General features: G+C 46.6%; 1 protein-coding gene across 1 annotated transcript in view; it reads left to right on the forward strand.

Moving 5' to 3' along the window:
* CD82 (CD82 molecule) overlaps positions 1–20,442 on the forward strand; it is a 63,906-nt gene that overhangs the window by 16,158 nt on the left and 27,306 nt on the right. Inside the window, exon 2 of the mRNA XM_074955317.1 lies at positions 15,540–15,621. Coding sequence (XP_074811418.1) covers positions 15,559–15,621 — 63 coding nt within the window. The 5' untranslated portion in view covers positions 15,540–15,558. The remainder of the gene's footprint in view (positions 1–15,539; positions 15,622–20,442) is intronic.

Raw genomic sequence — 20,442 nt, forward strand, 5'->3', positions numbered from 1 at the left:
TGGAGCACTGAGTCATAACTGACTTGGGGTACATCTAAACTGCATGGATCACACACACACACACCCCCCGCGCGGGGCAGCAAGTCTCAGAGCCCAGGTCAACTAACTTGAGTCATGCCACAGGACTAAAATAGCAATGTAGAAATTCCTGAGCATGAGCCCTATGAGTCCAAGTCTATTGGCCTGACCTCTGAGACTTCCTGCTGTGCTGGTTGTTTGTTTTTGTTTTTCAGTGTAGAGATACCCTTTAGACTTCTGCTGAATTGCAAGCATCTCTTTGTGCACTTCTTGAGTCCTTTCCCTTCATGCCTCCACCCTGCCACCAAACCCAGCCATACGTAGATCTGGAGCTTGCCAGTTCTTTAGTGTAAGCTAAAGCCTCGGGTACTTAAGATAAAAAATGGCTTGCTTTTAGCAGTGAAAGGTGTGACAAATTTAACTGGTCTTCCAGATCCGCCGCATTAGAGTTGTGGTGTTTCCACCATCCATATACAGATGACCTGGTACAGCATAACATCGTGTGTGAGTGGGTAAGACTCCTTAAATCAAACCAATGGAAAGGATAGGCAGTAGTCTGATCTAGATGATCGCTGTATTAGAGATCTTGGATTATAGTGCAGTTAGAGAAGGTCACAAAAATGCATTACTTTTTCTTCTGATGAGGTAGGGGAAAAGACCAGGGCCTGAGAAGCATCAGGCAACTAATAGCCGCAGGCTTTATAGTAAAATCCAGGGTGAGTCCACCAGCAAAGTCCAGATGAACAACATGAGGATCCCAGTGGCAGGGTGCTGGGATTTCCTATCCCTATGATGGACCGTCTGAGCAAAATCCAGGGGCATATGTCTGCCTCTGTCTGGTAAGTGTTCTGCTAAACTTACACCTACGTAACTCTCCTATCTTCTTCCCCACAACTCCAACACAGAGCACAAAGAATGCCCTTTTCTTCTCCCTGCCTCCCTTATTTCCAAGAGTCTTGGATAGAGGGTCTCCACTGTCCTGCTTCTCCCATAGCCTCCAATGTTGGGTGGTTTTGACCTCTGTGAATAATTCCAGTGATTACTGCCCTTAAGCTTCTCAGCAGCAGTAGAATGGAACCAGTATTATTTGGGTCCCCATCCTTTCTGCCCTCAGGCTTTTTTGGTCACAACCATGAAACTGACCTGTTTGTAGGCTCAGAGAGGTGATACTGGGTTGGTGGGGGCAGGGAGGGTCTCTAAATTTTCAAGCTTTTCTTTCTAACCATATGTATAGAACTCAGGGGTGGGGAGCGGGGGACGCTGTGTTAATAGTTCAAATTCTGCAGCAATTGATGGCTTAGTCCTCGCTCAAATTGCCAAGGAAAGGTTCCTACACACCTCTAGGGAGTAAGACAGTAAGTTTGAGCTCCCAGCCCTTACAGATCCCTGGAAAGGCTGATGAGAAGTCTTAAGGGAAGGCTGTAGTTCATCAAAGGTTTAAATTCTGAGAAATGTACTAGTGCGTGACTTTGGTTTCCGTTCTCTGTTGTCAGACTACTTCCCTCTTCTGGGGTGCTAAGCAAACTTTTATTTTTATTTTGTGAACAGGAACCCAACAGTGGAAAGTCCTCCTTGTCTCTTCTCTCTCTTCTCTCCCTCCTCCCTCCATGATGTCATGGCCTATCTGTCTCCACAGAGATTAAAATATCTCCACCCCTTCTCCCCTGCCCCCTCCCCAAAACAACCAAAAGATAGTTTTAAGTCTTTCTCCTCTTCTCAGCAAAAATTCCATAGGAAGGAAGCAAGTCTGTGCAGGCCTGTCTATGCAAAGTAAGTGTCAAGCTGAGCTGCTGCAGCTTCTGAATGATGAGGGGGTTTTTTGGGTGGTGGTGGGGGAGACACTTGCGGATTTTAGGGATGAACTCTACAATTCAGGGTGGGTTTTGTGTGTGTGGTTTTTTTGTTTTGTTTGCTCCTGTCCTTAATAAAGCAGGTTTGGGGATTGTGCTTGTGCAGTACCTAGCCCAGTGTGGACTCTATTCTGATAACTTTGTTCTGTCCAGTGGAAGGTGGGTGGGATTTGCATGAGCCCAATGAGTGAGGTATAGTCTGTCCCTGCTGGCCTTGAATCCTGAACTCAAGAACTCTCCTTGTACAAGCCTGCCATGAGGCTGGCCTAACTGCATGTCGGCTCCTGGAGCTTGCTTCTCCACAGAGGGAAGTGAGGCGCCTCAGAACAAGTTCTATATTAACTTATCCAGCAAAATGAAATATTAAATAGGACTCTGCCTTCAAGACAGTGAGTTGTTGTTGTACCAGTCTCTCTCTGGTATTGCTGATGAAATGGGGGAGGGAACTTGGCTTACAAATTTAAAGCCAGTAACAATAATTGCATCCCCATTTTTAAAACAAGTCTTATTTCCTCCCCTCTTCTCCCTTCAAAGCTGTTAGAGGCAATGTAGTCAAGTGTCATGGTCCCGTTCTCTTCCCCCCCCCCACCCCCCACCCCGACTTGAATTGCCAATTTAAGTGTCTGTCTCTTTAAACAGCAATATAAATAGAAATGTTTAATAGACACTCTATATTTACACCTCTGTCAGCAGTGTTGGGAGCATCACCCTGGTGCATGGGAACCAGAAGGCAAAACTGGCTAGTTGAAGCTATATTGTACTCAGGTGAACTAGATTTGTGGCTAGTCTTAATTTGCTATTTTTAGTCAATTTCAAAAAATGAGCTAAATATAGTCTTGGTGTTGCAAGTGTCCCAGTCCCCTGACAAATGCTGTGCAGTGAGTCAGTTTCCCCTCATTTCCACAAGGGAAACTGTATCTGACTACACTGTCCAGCCAGTTTCATAAAGGGCACAAACCTAAAATAACAGACAACTTTTTATCTCGGAATCTAAGTTATTGGTTATAGTAATATTAATCTAAACGACTTTCAGACAGAAGCCTGGTGTTAGTTTTTATTTTAGTTCACTGGCTGTTCCAGGCATTTGAAAGGTTGCAATCAGCTTTCCTCTACATTGAGCGTACTTCCTTGTTTGTGCTATGAACCCTTCCAATCTTGCCAATAACACCCGAATTCTGGTTTGTCATCACTTCTGTTTAATGATCCCGGATGGCACTTTGTGTGTCTCTAAAGCATTTGTTACTTCCTGCCGCATTTATTGCTTGCTTATTAAAAACCAAAAGTGAAGAAACTCTGCAGTCCTAATTGGATGACTGCTGTCCCTAATGCCTGGCATCTCACTGGACACCCTACTCTGCCTGTCTGCTCAACATATTAATAAAGCTAACTTCTTAATGATACCTCAGCTACAGGAACCAAACCAGAAAAGCTTTCACTGTTTAGCATCAAGATGGAGTGGGAACAACTCCATCTCAATTAGCCTGCTTGTCTTATTTCGTATCTCCTATCAGAAATTCAGCCTTGTTCAGGACTTTGCCTTTCATGGTAAGCATTCTTTACCTCTGATCTTGTTTAGAGGGGAGTTCAATGCCTCCTATTAAAGACAACAAGCAATGATATTGGCAATAAAGCCACCAGTTTCCTTGGCATGTTCCACCCTCACCCCTCCACTTCAATAACGGTGAAATTTCTGCATCATGTATGATAAATGACTTCATGTTAAATGTCTGTCAGTTACTTTCTTAATGACTTCAGGCCTGCTCTCCGGGAGCAGGAATCTTACCCCCATCATTTGATATGGATAACAGACACCCATCTGCATTCACTTTGTTGTTGGTAGGTAACCCAGCCTAGAAGCTGAGAGTTAAGTGTTCCAGCCTTAAAAGAAGGGCTGCAAATAGGTTTTGTTTCGTTTTCCTTCCTGTTAGGCTGGATGCTATTTATTTATTTGATTGAGGCATTGCTGCTTTTTAAAGGAAGGGGTTAAATTTATGACGGGCATATTACTTGCAATCTCCAATGTCCCTCTTGAAAAAGCTATTATCGAGTCATGGTGTTTGGTATCACAGTTGAGTTTGCAGCCAGGTTCTGTGTATAGTAAACTGTGTGTGTTGGAGGTAATGAAATGCCTCTGGTAGGGTATGTTACTCAGGCAACTTCCCACCTGCACTTAAAGTCCAAGGCCTTTGTTCATGTCAACAGTACACGCTTATCACGTGTTTTCTGCTCACTTGTTAACCTGATGATGGTTCCGTAACGCTAGTCCTATAGGGAACACTGTGCTGTGACTGGTGTGTTAGTAAAGAAAAGGCTCATTAACTGGTGGTGACATTGAGACTGCCTCTTTCTCTCATTAGAGAGACAAGGTGGGTGAGGTAATGTTTTTATTGGGTCAACTTCTGTTAGTGAGAGACACAAACTTTCGAGCTATACAGAGTGCTTCTTCGGGTCTCACTGATCAGTAGTCCTCCTGATTCCCCTTCAGAACCCAGCCTCTGGAACACTTCCCTGCCTATGCTCTCAAAAGACACTAGTGTCATGGCTAAGCTTTAAAGTGAAACTGTTCCAGCAGTTAGTGCCTGTGTTGCTTATGCTTTTGAGGTCATCTTAGTGTCTTTCTCCTTCCTCCCTTTCCTCCCTGCCTCCTCCTCCCCCCCCCCCCCCCCAATCATACCCCTTGGAAAGGTTTCTCACCCCTTGGAGCTAAAGGCAACTCAGTTTTGAGTTTCTTTAGCTATGAGTGGCTATTAATGCACAGAGTTGTCAGCCTTGCAGTGGGAACTGGGCATGTTTCCTAGGTGAGTGAACTCCAGATGGTCTCCATCTCCTCAGACTTTGCTTTGTGGAGCTGTGCCTTGGCAGAGATTCCTGTTTTCCAGCTTTAGGGCTTGCAGTATGGAAACAAAGGGTAGCTGCTTCTTACAGCTTGGGATCACAAAGCAGGATTCCCAAGGTTGGGGAGTGTCTGCTGGCTCTTAAAGATTGGCCCATCAATGCAACCTCTGGGCACATCAGTCTCAAATCTAATCTCTCTAGAACTATGTGCTAGTTTTTTGGATAAGAACTGAGCTAGCAATTTACATGTTCCCTACCTAAACTAACCATACTTCCTTGGACCATCAACCAACAGACCATGTCCTGTGACCTGAATGGCTGCCAGGAGTTTCAGAGGGGGAACCAATTTGAGAGTCAAGGGCTCTCCAGCAAGAATGCTGCCTCTCCCAAGGGAATTCTCAGCAAGTGGACCCTAGGTGACCTCCATAACTAGGCTGGTACAAAGGGGAAGGATAGGAGGGCAAGTTACAGAAGACTTGAGACTTAAATCCAAGACCAGGAATAGCAGCTGGAAGCAGATAATCCGGTACAACCTACAGGGCTCAGGTACTCTTCCTCTACTGAGGAATGGTGCTGCTGCTGCAGAAGTTCCTGAGTGTTTTGGAACAGTCACTGCATGGGGCCAACTGCCACCCTGGAGGCAATGAATGGCTCAGATAACTGGTGGAGCTCTATTGGAGAACACACACACACACACACACACACACACACACACACACCCCTCCCCCAACTGAGGGAAAGCCAGGGACAGAGTGGCTGCAAAAACAGGGCTGATCTCTAGAGAAGCCCGAATACACAGCAAAGAAGGGTGGGGGAAGAGAATTGGTAGATGGCTACAGCCACACCAAGGGAGCATGAAAAGGAATGAGCGGGACCCATCATCATGTTCCTATTACACCTCTGGTGTTTAGGGCAGTGATGAAGCTCCTTCACTCCTGTCTGTTTCTGGCAAGTCTTTCAATGGTTCCCCAGGTTTTTCAGCTCAGCTTCCACAGCTCTGTTTTTGGGCAGCTTCATTTTAGCTTGCTTTCAGGTGTCCATCTTATTGCTACTCTGGTGATTGGAATCAGTTTCCATCCGAAGCACATGACCGACCGACCGACCGATCCATCTCCAGCACCTCTTGGCCTTGATGGTGCTCAGATCATCTTGGCTGCACTGTCAATAGATCTTGGTTTGAGATTGTTCTGGGCCAAAAGATATGGAGGATTTTTCTGAGGCAGGCTGTATGGAATGAAGACCATTTGGACATGTCATACTTTCTCATTCCCCAGCATTCTGCACTATAAAGTAGTGTTGAAGGTATGCAGCTCTGATAAATCTTGAGTTTGGTTTTGGTGTTGTGTTTTGATTTCCAGACTGTATTTAAGCTCCTGGAGGTGTTCCTGGCCTTGATTTTTTGTTCCGGATGTCCTGGCTTGTTCCACCATCGTGACTGATGGTGCTGTATGTGAATGTTTCTACATTGGTGAGAACATAATCCTCTGTCTGTACTGGTGATGGTGAGGCAATATTAAAGGTCATGGTATCTGTCTTACTGTGGTTGTTTTTTAAGTCCAATTTTCTGGCTGAATGCATTGAGTCAAGTTTTTTCTTGTATATGGTGTTGGGTATGTGATAGGAGAAATCTGTGAAGTCCAGGTCTTCAAGGGATGAGAAGAGCATCCATTTAATGCCTCTTGGCATGTCTTCTGTTGTATACCGCATAACCCAGTCGATGGCAATGTTGAAGAGGATTGCAGACATGAGACACCCCGATGTACTTCTGTTTTGATTTCAAAACTGAGCTCACTGTGCTCAACAGTGCATGTAAAGTTAAAATAGAAGCTTTTGATGACTGATTATACAGAAAGGAATTCCGTATGCCCGCAGAATGCGCCATAGGTGGTCCTGTGAATGCTATCAAAAGCCGCCTCAGTCTACGAAATTTATGTAGAGTTGCCGTTGCCATTCTAAGCACTGCTCTGTTGTGTTTCACAGAGTGAAGATCTGGTCTGTGCATCCATTCCCTTTCCGAAAACCAGCTTGCTCTTTTCTGAGAATGCTATCAACTGCCTCTGATAAATGCAGGACTATGATCTCACACAATACTTTGCTTGGCACAGATAAGTGTGATACCACGCCAGTTATTTCCAAAGGAAGGAACTCTCAGTGATTTTATATCTTCACTTTAACACCATTGGTCCACTCATCTGGCACTTTTTTTCCCTTTCCCAGACTGATGTAAATAGAGGGGCCAGGATAGATGCTGCTAATTTAGAATTTACCTTGAACAATTCTGCATTCAAGTTATCCTTGCTAGGAGCTTTCCCATTTTTTAAGGATTTGATAGCTTGAATGATCTGTTCCTTAGTTGAGGTGTCTGTGTTGACATCAAGATCTTCTTCTGCCTCCTGGATGTTTGCTTCCTCTTTAGATGGCTCTCTATTCAGCAATTCTTTGAAATGCTCTGTCCAGCACATTTCTTGTTTTTTTTTTTTTGTTTGTTTTTAATAGGTGTCCTTGTTTGTTTGGTGTCTGCCATTTACCATTGATAAGCCGCGTCATTTTGTGGATGGTTCCTTGCTCCTCATGAGCAGCTGCATCCTCTGCTTGTGTTGCCAGATTATCAATATAATGCTGTTTGTCTGCTCTCACAAGGCATTTGACCTCCCAGTGTGCCTTGCTATACTGCTCGTGGTATTTGTCCTTTAGCTTCTGGGATTTTGTGTTTAATTTTTTTTTTCTTCAGGGCTAGTCTGGTTCTGTGGCGTTCCATGTGCTGGGTGTAATCCACTCCTTCCTTCTCTTCTGCTAGTAGCCTAGACAGGCTTCAATGCTCTGTTCATAAATTGCTATTATTTTGTCCCACTTATTGATCTCCTCATCTGCATTTCCCTCCTCTTCATCAAGGTCTGCAAGTTCTTGAAACCTGTTCTTTAACTGCAGAACGAAGACTTTCTGTATTTCAAGGGACTTTAGCTTGTCAATATAACATCTATGTCCCTTGTTTGTTTTTTAGTTTTAGTTTGATGGAGGCTGTCAGAGTGGAGGTCACTGCCTACATCTGTACACCTTCTCACTTTCACATCTGTCAGTGAGCGTCTCCATTTGCCATTGATCAGGATATGTTCAATCTGGTTCTTATTTCTGCCATTTGGAGAACACCATGTCAGCTTGTGAATTTCACAATGTTCAGATAGGGTTCTGCCGATGACTAGGTCATTCATATTACAGAAATCAACAAGCCTTTTCTCTGTTTTCATTCATGGTGCCACACCCATGTCTTCCCATTGCTCTGTTTGTGTTGTCCTTACCGACCTTGGCATTCAGGTCTCCCATGATAGCTAGGTCGTGGCGTGGCACTCTCTAACGCTGCCTGTAGTGTAAGGCAGAATTTGTCCTTTACTACTTCATCACTGTCATTTGTCGGAGCTTAGCACTAGCCTGACAGCAGCTACCTATACCATGCCCTCTGCTTTGGTGTCTACATCCTGATCTTGAGCTCATGCCTTACTTCTGAAATCCTTAGTTTCAGGGGATTGGCTGTTTGGACTATGAACTTGTAAATGCCATGCAGCTCTCCTGGGTGGGTGACTCTTGCCTCCGGGGGAGGTGACGGCACCTGGCAGCCCATCCTGAGTTTTGATTAAATACAATGTTTCTTGCTCCTGCGGGGTGCATCCCCCTCAGTTTGGTTGATTCCGTGTGCCTTGGTATCTGTTACTGTCTTGGAGCTTTCCCCATCAGCACCTGATGTGTTTCAAGAGGGCTAGCTCTTTCCAGTCATGAGCTGCGCTTTTGCTTTGCATTGTGTTGCGTTACTGTTCCTTTGTCTGGAACGGTCACCTGTAGAGCAGTCTAACAGGAATCCGCAGAGCGGCATATGTGGGAATCCAAGACTGCAATAGCAGAGCATGCTGCAGGTCCGGACTGAGGTCTGGTATCAAAGCTGCATAGCGAGAGATTTACACAGTGACTTGAGGCTGGCTGATTATATTTGGCTTGCTTTAGTGAGCACCAAACTCCCTGAGTTTTCCATGAGCTGCTTGTGGGGTCAAGAAGAACTATTTAAAGAGCCCTGGCTTGCAATTTTAACTAAACAAAAAAACCCCACCCCCAACCTTAAGTAGCCTTATCCCTCTGGCCCTTGTCTTTTCTCTATAGTGTGAAGAGAATTGAGCCCTCTGTGCTTTCATGTTCCCACTTCCTCAGGACTCCTGGTTCCCACAGCATCACCTTACAGCTCACCGTTCGGGAGGGGCTAGGAATCCCCCAAGTTTCCCATTGCCACCTGTGTCTTACTTTTTCCAGCCACCTTTGTGGATAGGGGGAGGTGACTGGGCTTATATTACAGACCTGAAGTGCAGCATTGAGTCACGCCAGTCCTCCTTCTCCTGCCCCTAACAAAGAGGGACTCTGTTCTCCTTTCCTCAGCTGCTGGCCTCCCCTGATTATGTGCTCCAGCTTCACTGCTGTCAACTCCAAGCCTTGTGCATAATACCCCAATGGAAGAATCATTCCCCACTCCTGGCCTCGGGGGAATAAGAGAAGTGGCCTCTGCACTAATCCTTGCCCCATACAGACTGCTGCACTGTTCTTTGCAGGGGCAGGAACCCATTTGGTGAGCAGAACCCCTTGGCTCCTAGACCTGTCTGTTCAGAGCTGTGGAACTCTCCTGGGTTCAGGTTTCACAAACTTTTTTCTTTCTTTCTCCCTCCCTCTTCTCCCCCCCCCCCCGCCCCGCCCCCCAGTCTGGTTTTAGGCTGTGAGCCTGGGCCAAACTACTCAAAGGGGCCTGGGCATGATGAGTGAAGCAAACAGCAAACTGTTAAGATATTTAAAGGATGAGGCCAATATGGTGGGAGAGGGAATGTTGTCCGTGAATGGTGCAGCCTCCCATAGAATTTTGTCTAGTCTGCATAGTCAAAAGAGTAATACAGAGGTGGAGGGGGTGGTTCAGAGAATGGCAGTGAGACTTACTAGGAGCACAGTAAAACTCATGGACAGTTAACTGAAATTGTTAACCTTAGAGGGGTTATGATGAAGCATATAAAATAACTAATCCTAGAAAGGTAAATCAGGAACTTCATAACTCAGGGACAAGAGGTCACTGAAGGAAACTAAAAGGTAAAGCTGAAACTAAAAGGTGAAACTGAAATACTTTTACATAGTGTAATTAAACTGTGGAACTCCCTGCCACATGCTAAGTTTTTGTCCTCGAGCATCAAGATTCCAAAAGAGCATTAGCTCTTGTAAATGAATATTAACAAATTCTTGTGGAAGAGAGATGATGAGATCAGGATGAGACCTAATTTTAGGACTGGATGGACCCCAATGTCCTACAGACCTGATCCATTATGACAGTTGTCATCTACCTCCAAGTCAACAAGCCTTTTGTCACTTCTTGCTGAGTTGTTGCTGTTCAGGATTCCACTGTTGTGAACTCTCTCAAATCTTGTGACTGTTCCTTTCCTTTAAGCCTCAACTCTTGGAGTCAAGTGACTAATAAAACAGATTTTCTTGAGGTGGATTGTTCGTTTTTTGTTTTTTTTTTAAAGCAAGCTTTTAGCTCACATAATTGCAGAGAAAATCTTCAGCACATGATCTGAGCAAACCCTAACAGGTCAAACAAGAAATCCCAAAATTCAGTATTGTCAAAAACTTATACTTAAGCAAATCTCATGACTCTTGGTGCTGACTCATGATCTTTTAAAAAAAATTTTTTTTGGTAAGGCTTTAGTGTTGACAATACAGGGATTTGGTTCTGAAGTAAGATCAGAAAAAGCCCTTGCAAGGACAGACTTGTTCCTTAAGCACAGAGGCCTCTTTGCCCAAGCCTGTCTCTCTCAGCCAGTACCCTCAATGGGTAAGGGAACTGCTCTCTGAAGTGTTCTATTATATGTTGGGATTTGGGGGAGGGAGTTCTTACGTTTTGGATATAAACACCTTGATGGGAACTGTTTTCTGAATTCGTTGCTTACAGTTATGAGCTGTAAACTGGGTGCCCAGAGCTACAGCAAGAGGACTGTACCAATGCTCTAGCATCAGAGTGTGTGTGTGTTTAAAAAATACTGTGCTGGGGGTGGGAGATGCTCCTTGCTATGTGATCAAGTCCCTCCCCAAATCTGTGTCTGTTTCCCCACTTGAGATGGGGAGAATACTCCCCTACTTTACTCTGTTCTTACAACTCCCTGTTAAGTGCTTTAACGTGCCCCTCTAAGTATTAAGAGTCGCTCATGAGCCCCACTGGAAACAACTAAGTGGTCATATGACTGCCTAGTGTCCACTGCAAAACTGCCATGAACCCCAAAGAATAAGAGGTGAATCGTTTCTGGGGACACTGATGCTAAATCCCTATTGGCTTGGGCAGCAGGTTACAGTGTTTGGCTTTTATATTTCAGCTAGTGGAAAGAGCTAGAATCACAACACACATACCCCACCTCTGTCTGGGGAGCTAGCTCCCTGAGAGCTCCACTGAGACTGGCTGAGGAACGTGTACAGGACGCTCTCTTGCAGGGTTTGCAGCAATCGCACCCCTCACTCATGATAGTGTCATGAGCTAAAAGAGTGTGAGGAGCTGTTGTATAGCTTCCCATCACCAAGTACAATCCCTCATGCAAACAAGAGTGTTCTTAGTCTTGGCAGAAATCAAGACATTTAAAAAAAAAAAGACAGTAAAAACTGAACTACTTCCTAGAGGTTGTGATGAAATGGGAGGTTTTGGCAATATTTTTGACGCATAGGCATGCCTCAGTTTCCCTCTGTACATGGCATTGCTACCTACTGAGTAAAAAAGTGTTAACACTGTTCTTGGAATGGTGCAGGAGAGGGGGTGTGGGTGTGACCTTGCTGTCTGGGGGGAATGAATACTGTCATTAAAGAACTGGCTCAAAGTAACCCAAATCAGAGGGTCCAGCAAGACCAAAATGTGCCCCCATGACTGAACAATCGCATAACAGCAGGAAACTCCCAGCAGGCAGGATTTGGATTGAGCTGGAGAACAAGATGTCAGGTGACTGAAAGAAGGGGCCTTTTTGGAGGGACTCAGGAGCCCTGGACAAAGTGGGGAAATGGGGAAGATCACCAGAGACAGACTCCATCATAGCTTGGCTGGCTCAATGGGGCACTGGTTTGACCAGGATGGTGTATGGCTTACCTTAACTGATTTTGCTAACCTAAGGACTTTCAGATTGTGTGTGCCAGGTGACTAATAAATGGCTAACTTGTTTTGAAAAGGCTGAGTGTGTTGCTGCAAGTACTCGCTGAGAGCATTATGCCCTGAAGGGTACAAGCCTCCCACAGGAGTCTGGATTTGCTGCGGGGAATCATGAAGAGAGACAGGGATTACTGGTGCTGAAGGACCAATCTCCGCATCCTGGAGGCCACAGGCCAGCCCCTGTAGAACTGTGGGTCTTTGTGGCCTGGCACACTGAAGGGGTCACTCCCAGGAGACCGGGTACAGGCTGGGGCATCGACCACACCCTGAGACTCCATGACGTAGAGGTCTTTCCAGATTCTAAGCAAGCGGCTCTTGTGCTGTTGCACAATGTAGTGTTTTGTGGGTAACTGGAAAACTCTAACCTCTGGAGCTGCAGGTAAACTCACTTGGAACAAACAGCTTCTTTGCTGCTCCTGCAGAGGCAAACAAGCCATACCTCTGGAGGCAGTGTGGCAGTCACTCTAAGACAATGGAGACTCTGGTGTAAAACTGGCTTCCTGCTGTAGCCAGTGCATCCATGGGGCAAAACCTACCTTTGCATAAAATGGTAATGTGGTAGTTGCTGTTCTTGGCATTGTGCAGCCTAATTGAGTGGCTGGTATGTTCCAGAGAACTCCAGAAAGTAGAGCTGTGTATGTTACTGTATTTGGGGGATGGTGTTCAAAATGTTGGTATCTGGAGTAGGCCAATCCTTGTACCACATGCTTTAGAGCAAGGTACTGGCCACTGCTGGAGATGCAATACTAGACTAGGTGGACTTCATTAGTCTGCTCACAGATGAACAAAATAAGGTGTGTGTGTGTGTGATTTAGCTGTTTAGCAACATGCCCATGCAAGGCTGTAATGCTGAGTTAATTCATCACCTTAGCCTCTGTGTATAGTTTGGTAATTTCAATACTAGAAACTTTCAGGCTTTGTGTATCAGAGTGACTAACTGCTTCCCAGGCAACCCTGTTTGTCCTTTCTGCCTTAATCTCTCCCAAAGTGAAAGGATGGATGACCTTTTGTGGTTAAAGGCACTGTATTAGGACGAGGCTCTACCATGTACCCTGCATGACCTTGGGCAAGTCACTTAATCTGTTTGTGCCTCTGTGCCTAGTGTGTAAAATCGGGATATGTCGCCTCCATAGGGGTTATGAGAATAAACCTAGCAGTGTTTGTGAGGTGCTTGGATATTCTGGTGAGTGAGGGGCCATTCAACTCCCTATCCAGGGTATGTCTACATTGCCATTCAAAACCTGCAGCTGGTCCATGCCAGATGACTTGGGCTCCTGGAGCTCAGGCTGCAGAGCTGTTTCATTGCTGTGTGGACTTCTGGGCTTGGGTTGCAGCCTGAGGTCTGGGACCCTCCCATCTCACAGAATCTTAAAGCCCAAGACCAGAAGTCTACACTGCAATGAAACCACCCCAAAGCCTGGGCCAGCTGTGGGTATCTAATTGTAGTGTAGACATATGCACAGTGACTCTTCCCACCCAAAAATGCCTGTGCTACATGTTATTGTGCTTGTCACTTCTTCTTAGCTGGGTATTTTGGGAGTGTGACTGGGAGCTGGGACTTGGTCATAAACTCACTGTAACACTGTCCCTTCCCCATCAGTCATATGAAAATACCTACCCATTGCTTACTGTCCAGCTACAAACCTAGGACCCAGTTCAGTCTTGGTGTTTGCCTTGAAGACAGTAATACATGCTTGCACAGTGGCTAGAGTTCAGTGTTCCCTCCCTGTAGTCTAAAAGTGACTGCTGGTTGGTGGGGGAAACTAGCCAATTAGAATGAAACCTACATTCTAGTTTAGCTCAGAATTAACCTAAATATTTAATAGGATTAGCCAAAAGCTTTGGACTGAAACAAAATAACACACTGGCTTCCAGTGACTGTTGCTGAACAAACCCAAAGCCAGAAAGCTCTCTGCTGATGTCCTAGTTTTTGTGGGTTGGCTGTTTAATTGGAGTGATGCTTTACCCCAGTCTCATCCTTCCTGTGGGTTACTTATGTCCTTTTAAAGAGACATCAGTCCTTGTTGAGTGAGCAGCTCAAACATTCTAAACTGTACTAAGCAGCTAGCTTTTCATTCTCCCCAGAAGCTATCCTTATTTTGGAAAGGAAAGAACAGAGCTCTGAGATGTGGAAATCTTCCTCTTTAAATATCAGTCACTCAACCAAGGTATGCCTTTCTAGGACGAAATAAGAGAAACTAACTCAATCCCTCCTGCTCTCTTCTGAACTCCCTTCACTTTGTCTACATCTGTCTGCAGTAGTATCCAGAACTAAATACAATATTGCAGATAGTAACGCTTTTGGAGACTGGGATGGGCTAGCCTCTCCTTGCACCAATATGTGATGCTCATGCAGCCCCAAATTGCACTGGCCTCTTTTTCTCTCTCCCCCCCCCCCCCCCCCCAGCAGAATATTCTGCTGCATGTTCATGTTAATTGGACAGACAGATTATAAAACTTGTTTCAGGTATAGTGAAGCTGCATTGGTCTGTGGCAAAGAATTATGGCTCTGCAATGTCTGTCTCAGTACACAGGACAAATAGTGGAAATGTTTCACAGGATTCTCTTACCAGTCTGGTGTCTCCCAAACATAATCTCCAACACATTCTTTCTGTGATCCTCTGAAAACCAGACTACACACGTTGTGGTGTGGTCATCAAATGCCTCTTGCCCTCACTCTTGTGTTGTCTGTGCTACTCTGGCCTGCATCATCAAACTGCTGCCTGAGGTGCTGGAGCCTGCGCTACTGGTACCGACATCCTGAGGCTTGTCATCCCCTTATAGTGAAAATGTAAAGGTGCTTTTGCAGGCACATCCTTGTGACAAGTTTGACTGCCCATCTTTTAAGGGTCCCTGAGCAAAGACATTCATTCAGATGCTGCTGAATTGCACAGCTTGTGGTTTGTATTGTCCTGTATGACTAAGGGTTCTCATAGTCACACAGGTGACTGGCTACTGGGTTGGGTTGTACAAGGCTGGCATGACACACATTCCAAGGCCAGAAGGGACCACTCTGATCATCTAGTCTGACCTCTGTAGAACATGCCAGCCATGGAGCTGCCCAAAATAATTCCTAGAAATTCTTTTGGAAAAGACCCTTTTGACATGGTCTTTCAAACTAGGCTCTTGACCCCTTTTTTGACTGTCTACAGGCCCACAGGGAGAAAGGAAGAGAGTTCTGGGGGAGTAAGGTAGAATGGGCATACAGAAAGAGCCGGACAAGATTCATTTCAAAGCTTAACGGTGTCCTCTGTGGATATGGATTTGGAGCCTCAGCTGATTACATATAAATAGTGATGGAATTATCAGGCTCCGAGCTGGTTACATCCCTTCTGTGACTGACAGAATTGCATTGTAAGCATTGTAGGCCCTCTGTCACCATCCAGGAAACTTCCACAAAGGTGGCACTTTGTCAGTGGTGGTCAGTCTGGTCCCACCCTCTTCTCGGACCGTAAGGAGAACCCTTCATCCAGCTGGCCCAAGCATGATCTCCACAGAACCAGCTATTATGTAGCTGTATCTCTGGCAAAATGGTGGCTCAGAGCTATCTCTAGTGATGACCAGTGCCCCTTTAATGCTGTCTAGAGGCTATATACTGACATGTGGATTGTTGCCTTTGTTTGTTTTTCCCTTTTTAGATCCTGGAAGTGAAGGAAGATGGGATCCAACTGTTTGAAAGTCACCAAGTATTTTCTCTTCCTTTTCAACCTCCTCTTCTTTGTAAGTATTTTTGTGCCTCTGTGGGAGGGCTTGAGTAAATTAGTAGCTTTGAATTAGGGGGTGGGCAGAAAGGACTATATCTAGCCTCCGATGTGGACCGTTAAGTGACCTTTAGACTTCAGACTTAAACTAAAATTTAGTATAGGTGCCCACTCCAAAACTCCGGCCAATTTTTGGTAGGGAAAGATCAACGTCATTGACCCTGATGCCCCTTGCGGTTTTATGTGGCTTCCAGCTATAGACGCTCCCATCCCCTCCCCTGCCTGAAGTAGACAGATTGCTGTGTCTAGTACCTACAGTCTCCCCTGTCAATGGAAAGGGGAAGGTGGGCCTACTTTGCTTCCCTGGAAATTTGCCATTATTGCATTTCTTTTTCTGCCACATCTGGAGCAGCAGCAACAGGGTTGCTACAGAGCAGTGAAGCCACAAAACCTGCAGAGTCCATTGCAATCCTCCTCTTCTAAATAGGCTAATCAGGCAGGTGTCACAGAACCATCATAATTTCATTTCAAGTCCTAGTGGCTGGTTTTGATTTTGAGAAAGCTGAATCAGTCCCAAGATTTCCATTTGAAGTGGAATTTTTGAGGGTCTTGGTGCAGGCTTGCCTGGTGGGGTGAGGAGGATTGGATTTGGGGAGGAGGACCCAGTGTGAGCTGCTTCAGAATCCTTTATTGGTGCTGGCTCACTTGGTTTGGGTGAGGATGGGAGGCTCTGTGTCTGGCATATAGTCACCTGAGAGTTTGGCCCCAACTTCTCCTTCAATCACAGCTCTTCCCCACAAATCTCCTCTGTTTGGTTTAATGGCTGGGATATCTGTGCCCTTTAACGCTCTCCACAGGCTGATCTAAATTGTAGAATTCACACTGGGATTGTTCTCGTGTGTGTGTGTGTGTGTGTGTGTGTGTGTCTGTCTCTCTCTCTCGCCGCTTGTAGTAGAAAGAGCCTGAGTCAGAGGCCTGAGGCCAAAGCTTTGACCACTACTTTAGTTCAGGCCTCTGGTACAAGGCCTTATGCCTCAGGCTCTTTCTACTAAACCACTAGGGCAGGGAAGCCTCCGGCTGTCTTCTCTAGAAATGCTGTAGCAGCACAGCTGCACCACTCTCTTGCTTCAGTGTAGACACTCACTGCAGTGATGGGAGGGATTCTCCCATCGCTCTAGTTAATCCACCTCCCTGCGAGGTGGTAGCTAGGTTGACAGAATTGTTCTGATGATCTAGTGCTGTCTATGCTGGGGGTTAGGTTGGCTTAACTATGTTGCTTGGGGTGTAGATTCTTCACACTCCTGAGCATAGGCACTAACTTGCCAATGTACTAGAGGGTGCTCAGCCCCCACTCTACCCCATCTCGTCCTGCCTCATTCCACCCCCTCTCCTGAGCAAGCCATGTCCTTGCTCCTCCCTCCCAGGCTCCTGCACGAAACAGTTTAATTTAATTGCCATGGGTGGGAGTGCAGGGAGAGGGGGAGGCACTGAGCTGCAGGGCCTGCTGGCAGGCAGAAGATCCTGGGTGGGGGGGGGAACTGATTTGGGGAGGCACTGCCTGTGGATGCTGAGCACCACTTCTTCCCGCCCCCCCCCCCCCCCCCGGTTGCTCCTCAGCAACATAGCTGGGTTGATCTAACTTTAGTGTAGACCTAGCTTCAGACTCCCGCTTTCCCCAGTTTTCCTGTGATGGTTAAACTCTGCCTGTTTCTCTCAATATTGCTGAATGCGTATGACCGAGAAACCTGGTAAAAGGAGAGCTTTGCTTTCCGAGCTTATCCTCTGAGTGTGGTTTTACTCCTCTACCCCACACACTGTCGTGCCTCAAGCTGTGCTATGCTGCAGCCTCCTGGAGTGCTGGCCTTGATGTTGCAACTGGGACACATCTGGATCTGGTTTCCCTCAGTTTGCTATGCTAGCTCTTTCCCTGCCATGTGTTTCTGTTGCTTCCCTCTCGGAGTAGCCAGGATTCCAAATAAAGACTGCCAGGGACCAAAGGTCATGTATGTTCTTAGTATACACAGGGAGAGTCTTAAAGGGCCATCAGAGCTTTGAGGGGACTGGCTTTAGTCTAGGTTAGTCGGGGGGTGGTAGAGGAAGTCCTACAGGATTGTATCTGGCCCTTCTGCCAATGCACACTTGTTCCCAGGCTTATCTGTAATTGCCTGTCAGTTCTGAGGGGGTGAGTTAGGATTTTGTTGCTCCCTTACCTGCCCATAACAGAAGGTATTACCCTGTTTGTTGTATCACACCGTAAACTATCCTTTACAACCCCCTACTCCTCTGGGCATGGATGGGGTGAGCTGGGGTCCAGAGGGACCCTAAAGTTATTAAGAGATTTGTGACTTTCAGCTACTTTTTAGGCAGGTTCTGGTTTGCGTTCAGGAAGAATAGCAACTTGGGGAGGGGACAGAGCCCCCCCTGCATCATGGGGAGAGGTAGTGAGAGAGAGTCCCAGAGTATTATCCTGGTTACAGGGATTGGGGCATTTTGTGTATTCAGTGTAACACTCTCAAAAAGGTGCGAGTAGGAAAATAGGGGATTAATGTGGGTTTTTCCCCCCCTCCCCTCACTTATTTGTTTCAGGGTCTCTTCATGGGGGTTGGGGGAGCTGTGGGGTAACCAAGTGGTAGGATTCTTGGCCACAAATAACCTGCACTCCAGGAGCCCTGCTAACCATTCCTATGGAGATGGTTCTCTCCAACAGGAGAGGCAGGAGAGGCTGCATGTGTCTTACAATAGCCTGCAGTGCTGTCTTGCCCTATAATAACCCTGCTTCTCTTTCCCTAGCTGCTACTGCTGCAGTGTTTTGAGTGCGGATTGCAAAGTCTCTTTATTCCACACCCTCTCCTCATTGCCCCCTTCTCCCCCCCCCCACACACTTCCCCTTCCCAGCCAGCAAACCAGTGTTCCTGGGGAGCCCCCATGGGACAGCTCTAAGTTGGCAGGGGGAGGGAGGAAGGGGGCAGAGCCAAGCTGCTCCTTCAAATTGATCCACAAACTGCAAAGTATTTTCCCATATTTTGTATGGAAAGAGGTCAAAAGATGGTGAGGGGAGGAGTAGCTGGTGCTGGAATTCTGCAGCAGGGTTCTCGGGGACCTTGGGCCTCCGCTGGCTGGCTGCAGGTGATGGGAAGCAGCTGTTCTCTGGGCAACTGTCATCTGCTTCTCCTATGACCTTTCAAACAAAGGCTGTTTGACTTAGCACCAGGCCTCTGCGCAATGGAAAGCTGGGCCGCAGTGCTGTACTAGGGACAATGAGTTGGGAGGGGTATTGCCCAAATGAGGCCTGCACATCCCTCCCTGGGCCAGGCAGGCTCCATTGAGGGCCCCACGTAAGTAGTAAAAATATTACCCCCACCATCTAGAGGCATATTCACTCTGGGGTCAGCTCTGAAGCAGGAGAGCCAAGCAGTACCCCCAGCAATTTGTCCCACTCTGCAGTGGAGGTGGCGAGGGGGGAGGAGATGAGACAGTATCCCAAAGCTGCTGTGTCCCTCTAGAAGTGGCCTCCATTTGAGAGTGATGCTCTCCTTAACACAAGGATTCAGAGCAGACTTCTATCTAAGCTGTTGCCATGTGGGTGCATGTTGGTGGGAAAAGGGGACTTGCATTAATGCTCAATGTGCCCAAGAGGCAACATGTGGCACCTGGAGGCTTTTCCCTTAGAGTAACTCAAGGACTGGATGGAGATTTTTTGCCTTACACAAAGCATGAATCACAGTGAGCTGGATCCACTGTGAATACTCAGGTGAATGGACCCAGCTTTCTTTTATGCCTGGGCAGCCCTATCAAGGGTGCTGAGTGCTGCTTCTGGGAGTAGCAGGGGCTCATAGTCCCAGAGACTTTTCTCTGTCCAGCTGGGGCTAGTGAATAACAGGTGACTGCCCTCAACCTGAAATGACAGGCACATGCTGGGGTGGGTTTGGTTCCAGTCGGGATGGATTTGGAGTGTAAAGCTCAAGTGGTTGGTCATTCTGCAGATCAGCAGTGGCAACAGGAAATGCCTATGCCTATGGAGAACTTGCATGTTAATACCTATGATGACTGACTTTTGTGGTCCATTTAACCTGTCAGCTGCAGCCATGTGATTGGCACCTCCATCCTACTGACCTGGGCTGGAGGAACCAATGCTATGAACATGTCCATGTCAAAATTATTCTCAAATCCAGGGATTGTCAGTGTGTTTGGATTTCCCCTGTGAAGTCTGAGCGTGTGCATGCAATTCTGGAGTTACAGGTCTCAACCACTGTAGGGCTTTAACTGGGTGGCAAAGGTCTCCAGGTCCTGGGGCTCTGAGCTCCCATTTGCTGTCTGCTATCTAGAAAGGACCAAAGGAAGGAATATTTCCTTGTTCTGGTTTCATGGTCAAGGCCTCTAACCTAGAGTCCTTGCCTGGTTGAAATGAGCTCTCTGATCCTATCAGGTGATCCCTAAAACATTAGGGGAACACTATGCAATTTTGGCTGCTGTTTAGACACTGAAATGACACCTGTCCAGTACTAGGTGATAAAGCCATAGCGAATTAAAGAAGCCCTAGGGAGACCAGGAAGGGTGTGTTGTGGGCGGGGGCGGGGGCGGGGGGGGGGGGGGGGGCTGGAGACCTGAGCAACCAAGGCAGGTCACAAAGCTCCACTGAACAGAGAGAATTCACCTATGCTTCCTGCTTTCTCTACTTCTCCTTACAGCAAATGGGAAAGACAAAAGTCTGAGTGCTTCAGAGCTAAGGCTAAGTGGCGATGGCATTGTGGGGCTGAGTGGGGAAAGGCTGAGTCTGTATATAGTGGTATATTGCTCTCTGGCTGTGGCTTTTTTAATGCAGTGGATGGTGAAGAGTAGA

The sequence above is a fragment of the Natator depressus genome, chromosome 6 (genome assembly GCF_965152275.1).
Source record: "Natator depressus isolate rNatDep1 chromosome 6, rNatDep2.hap1, whole genome shotgun sequence".
Lineage (NCBI taxonomy): Eukaryota > Metazoa > Chordata > Testudines > Cheloniidae > Natator > Natator depressus.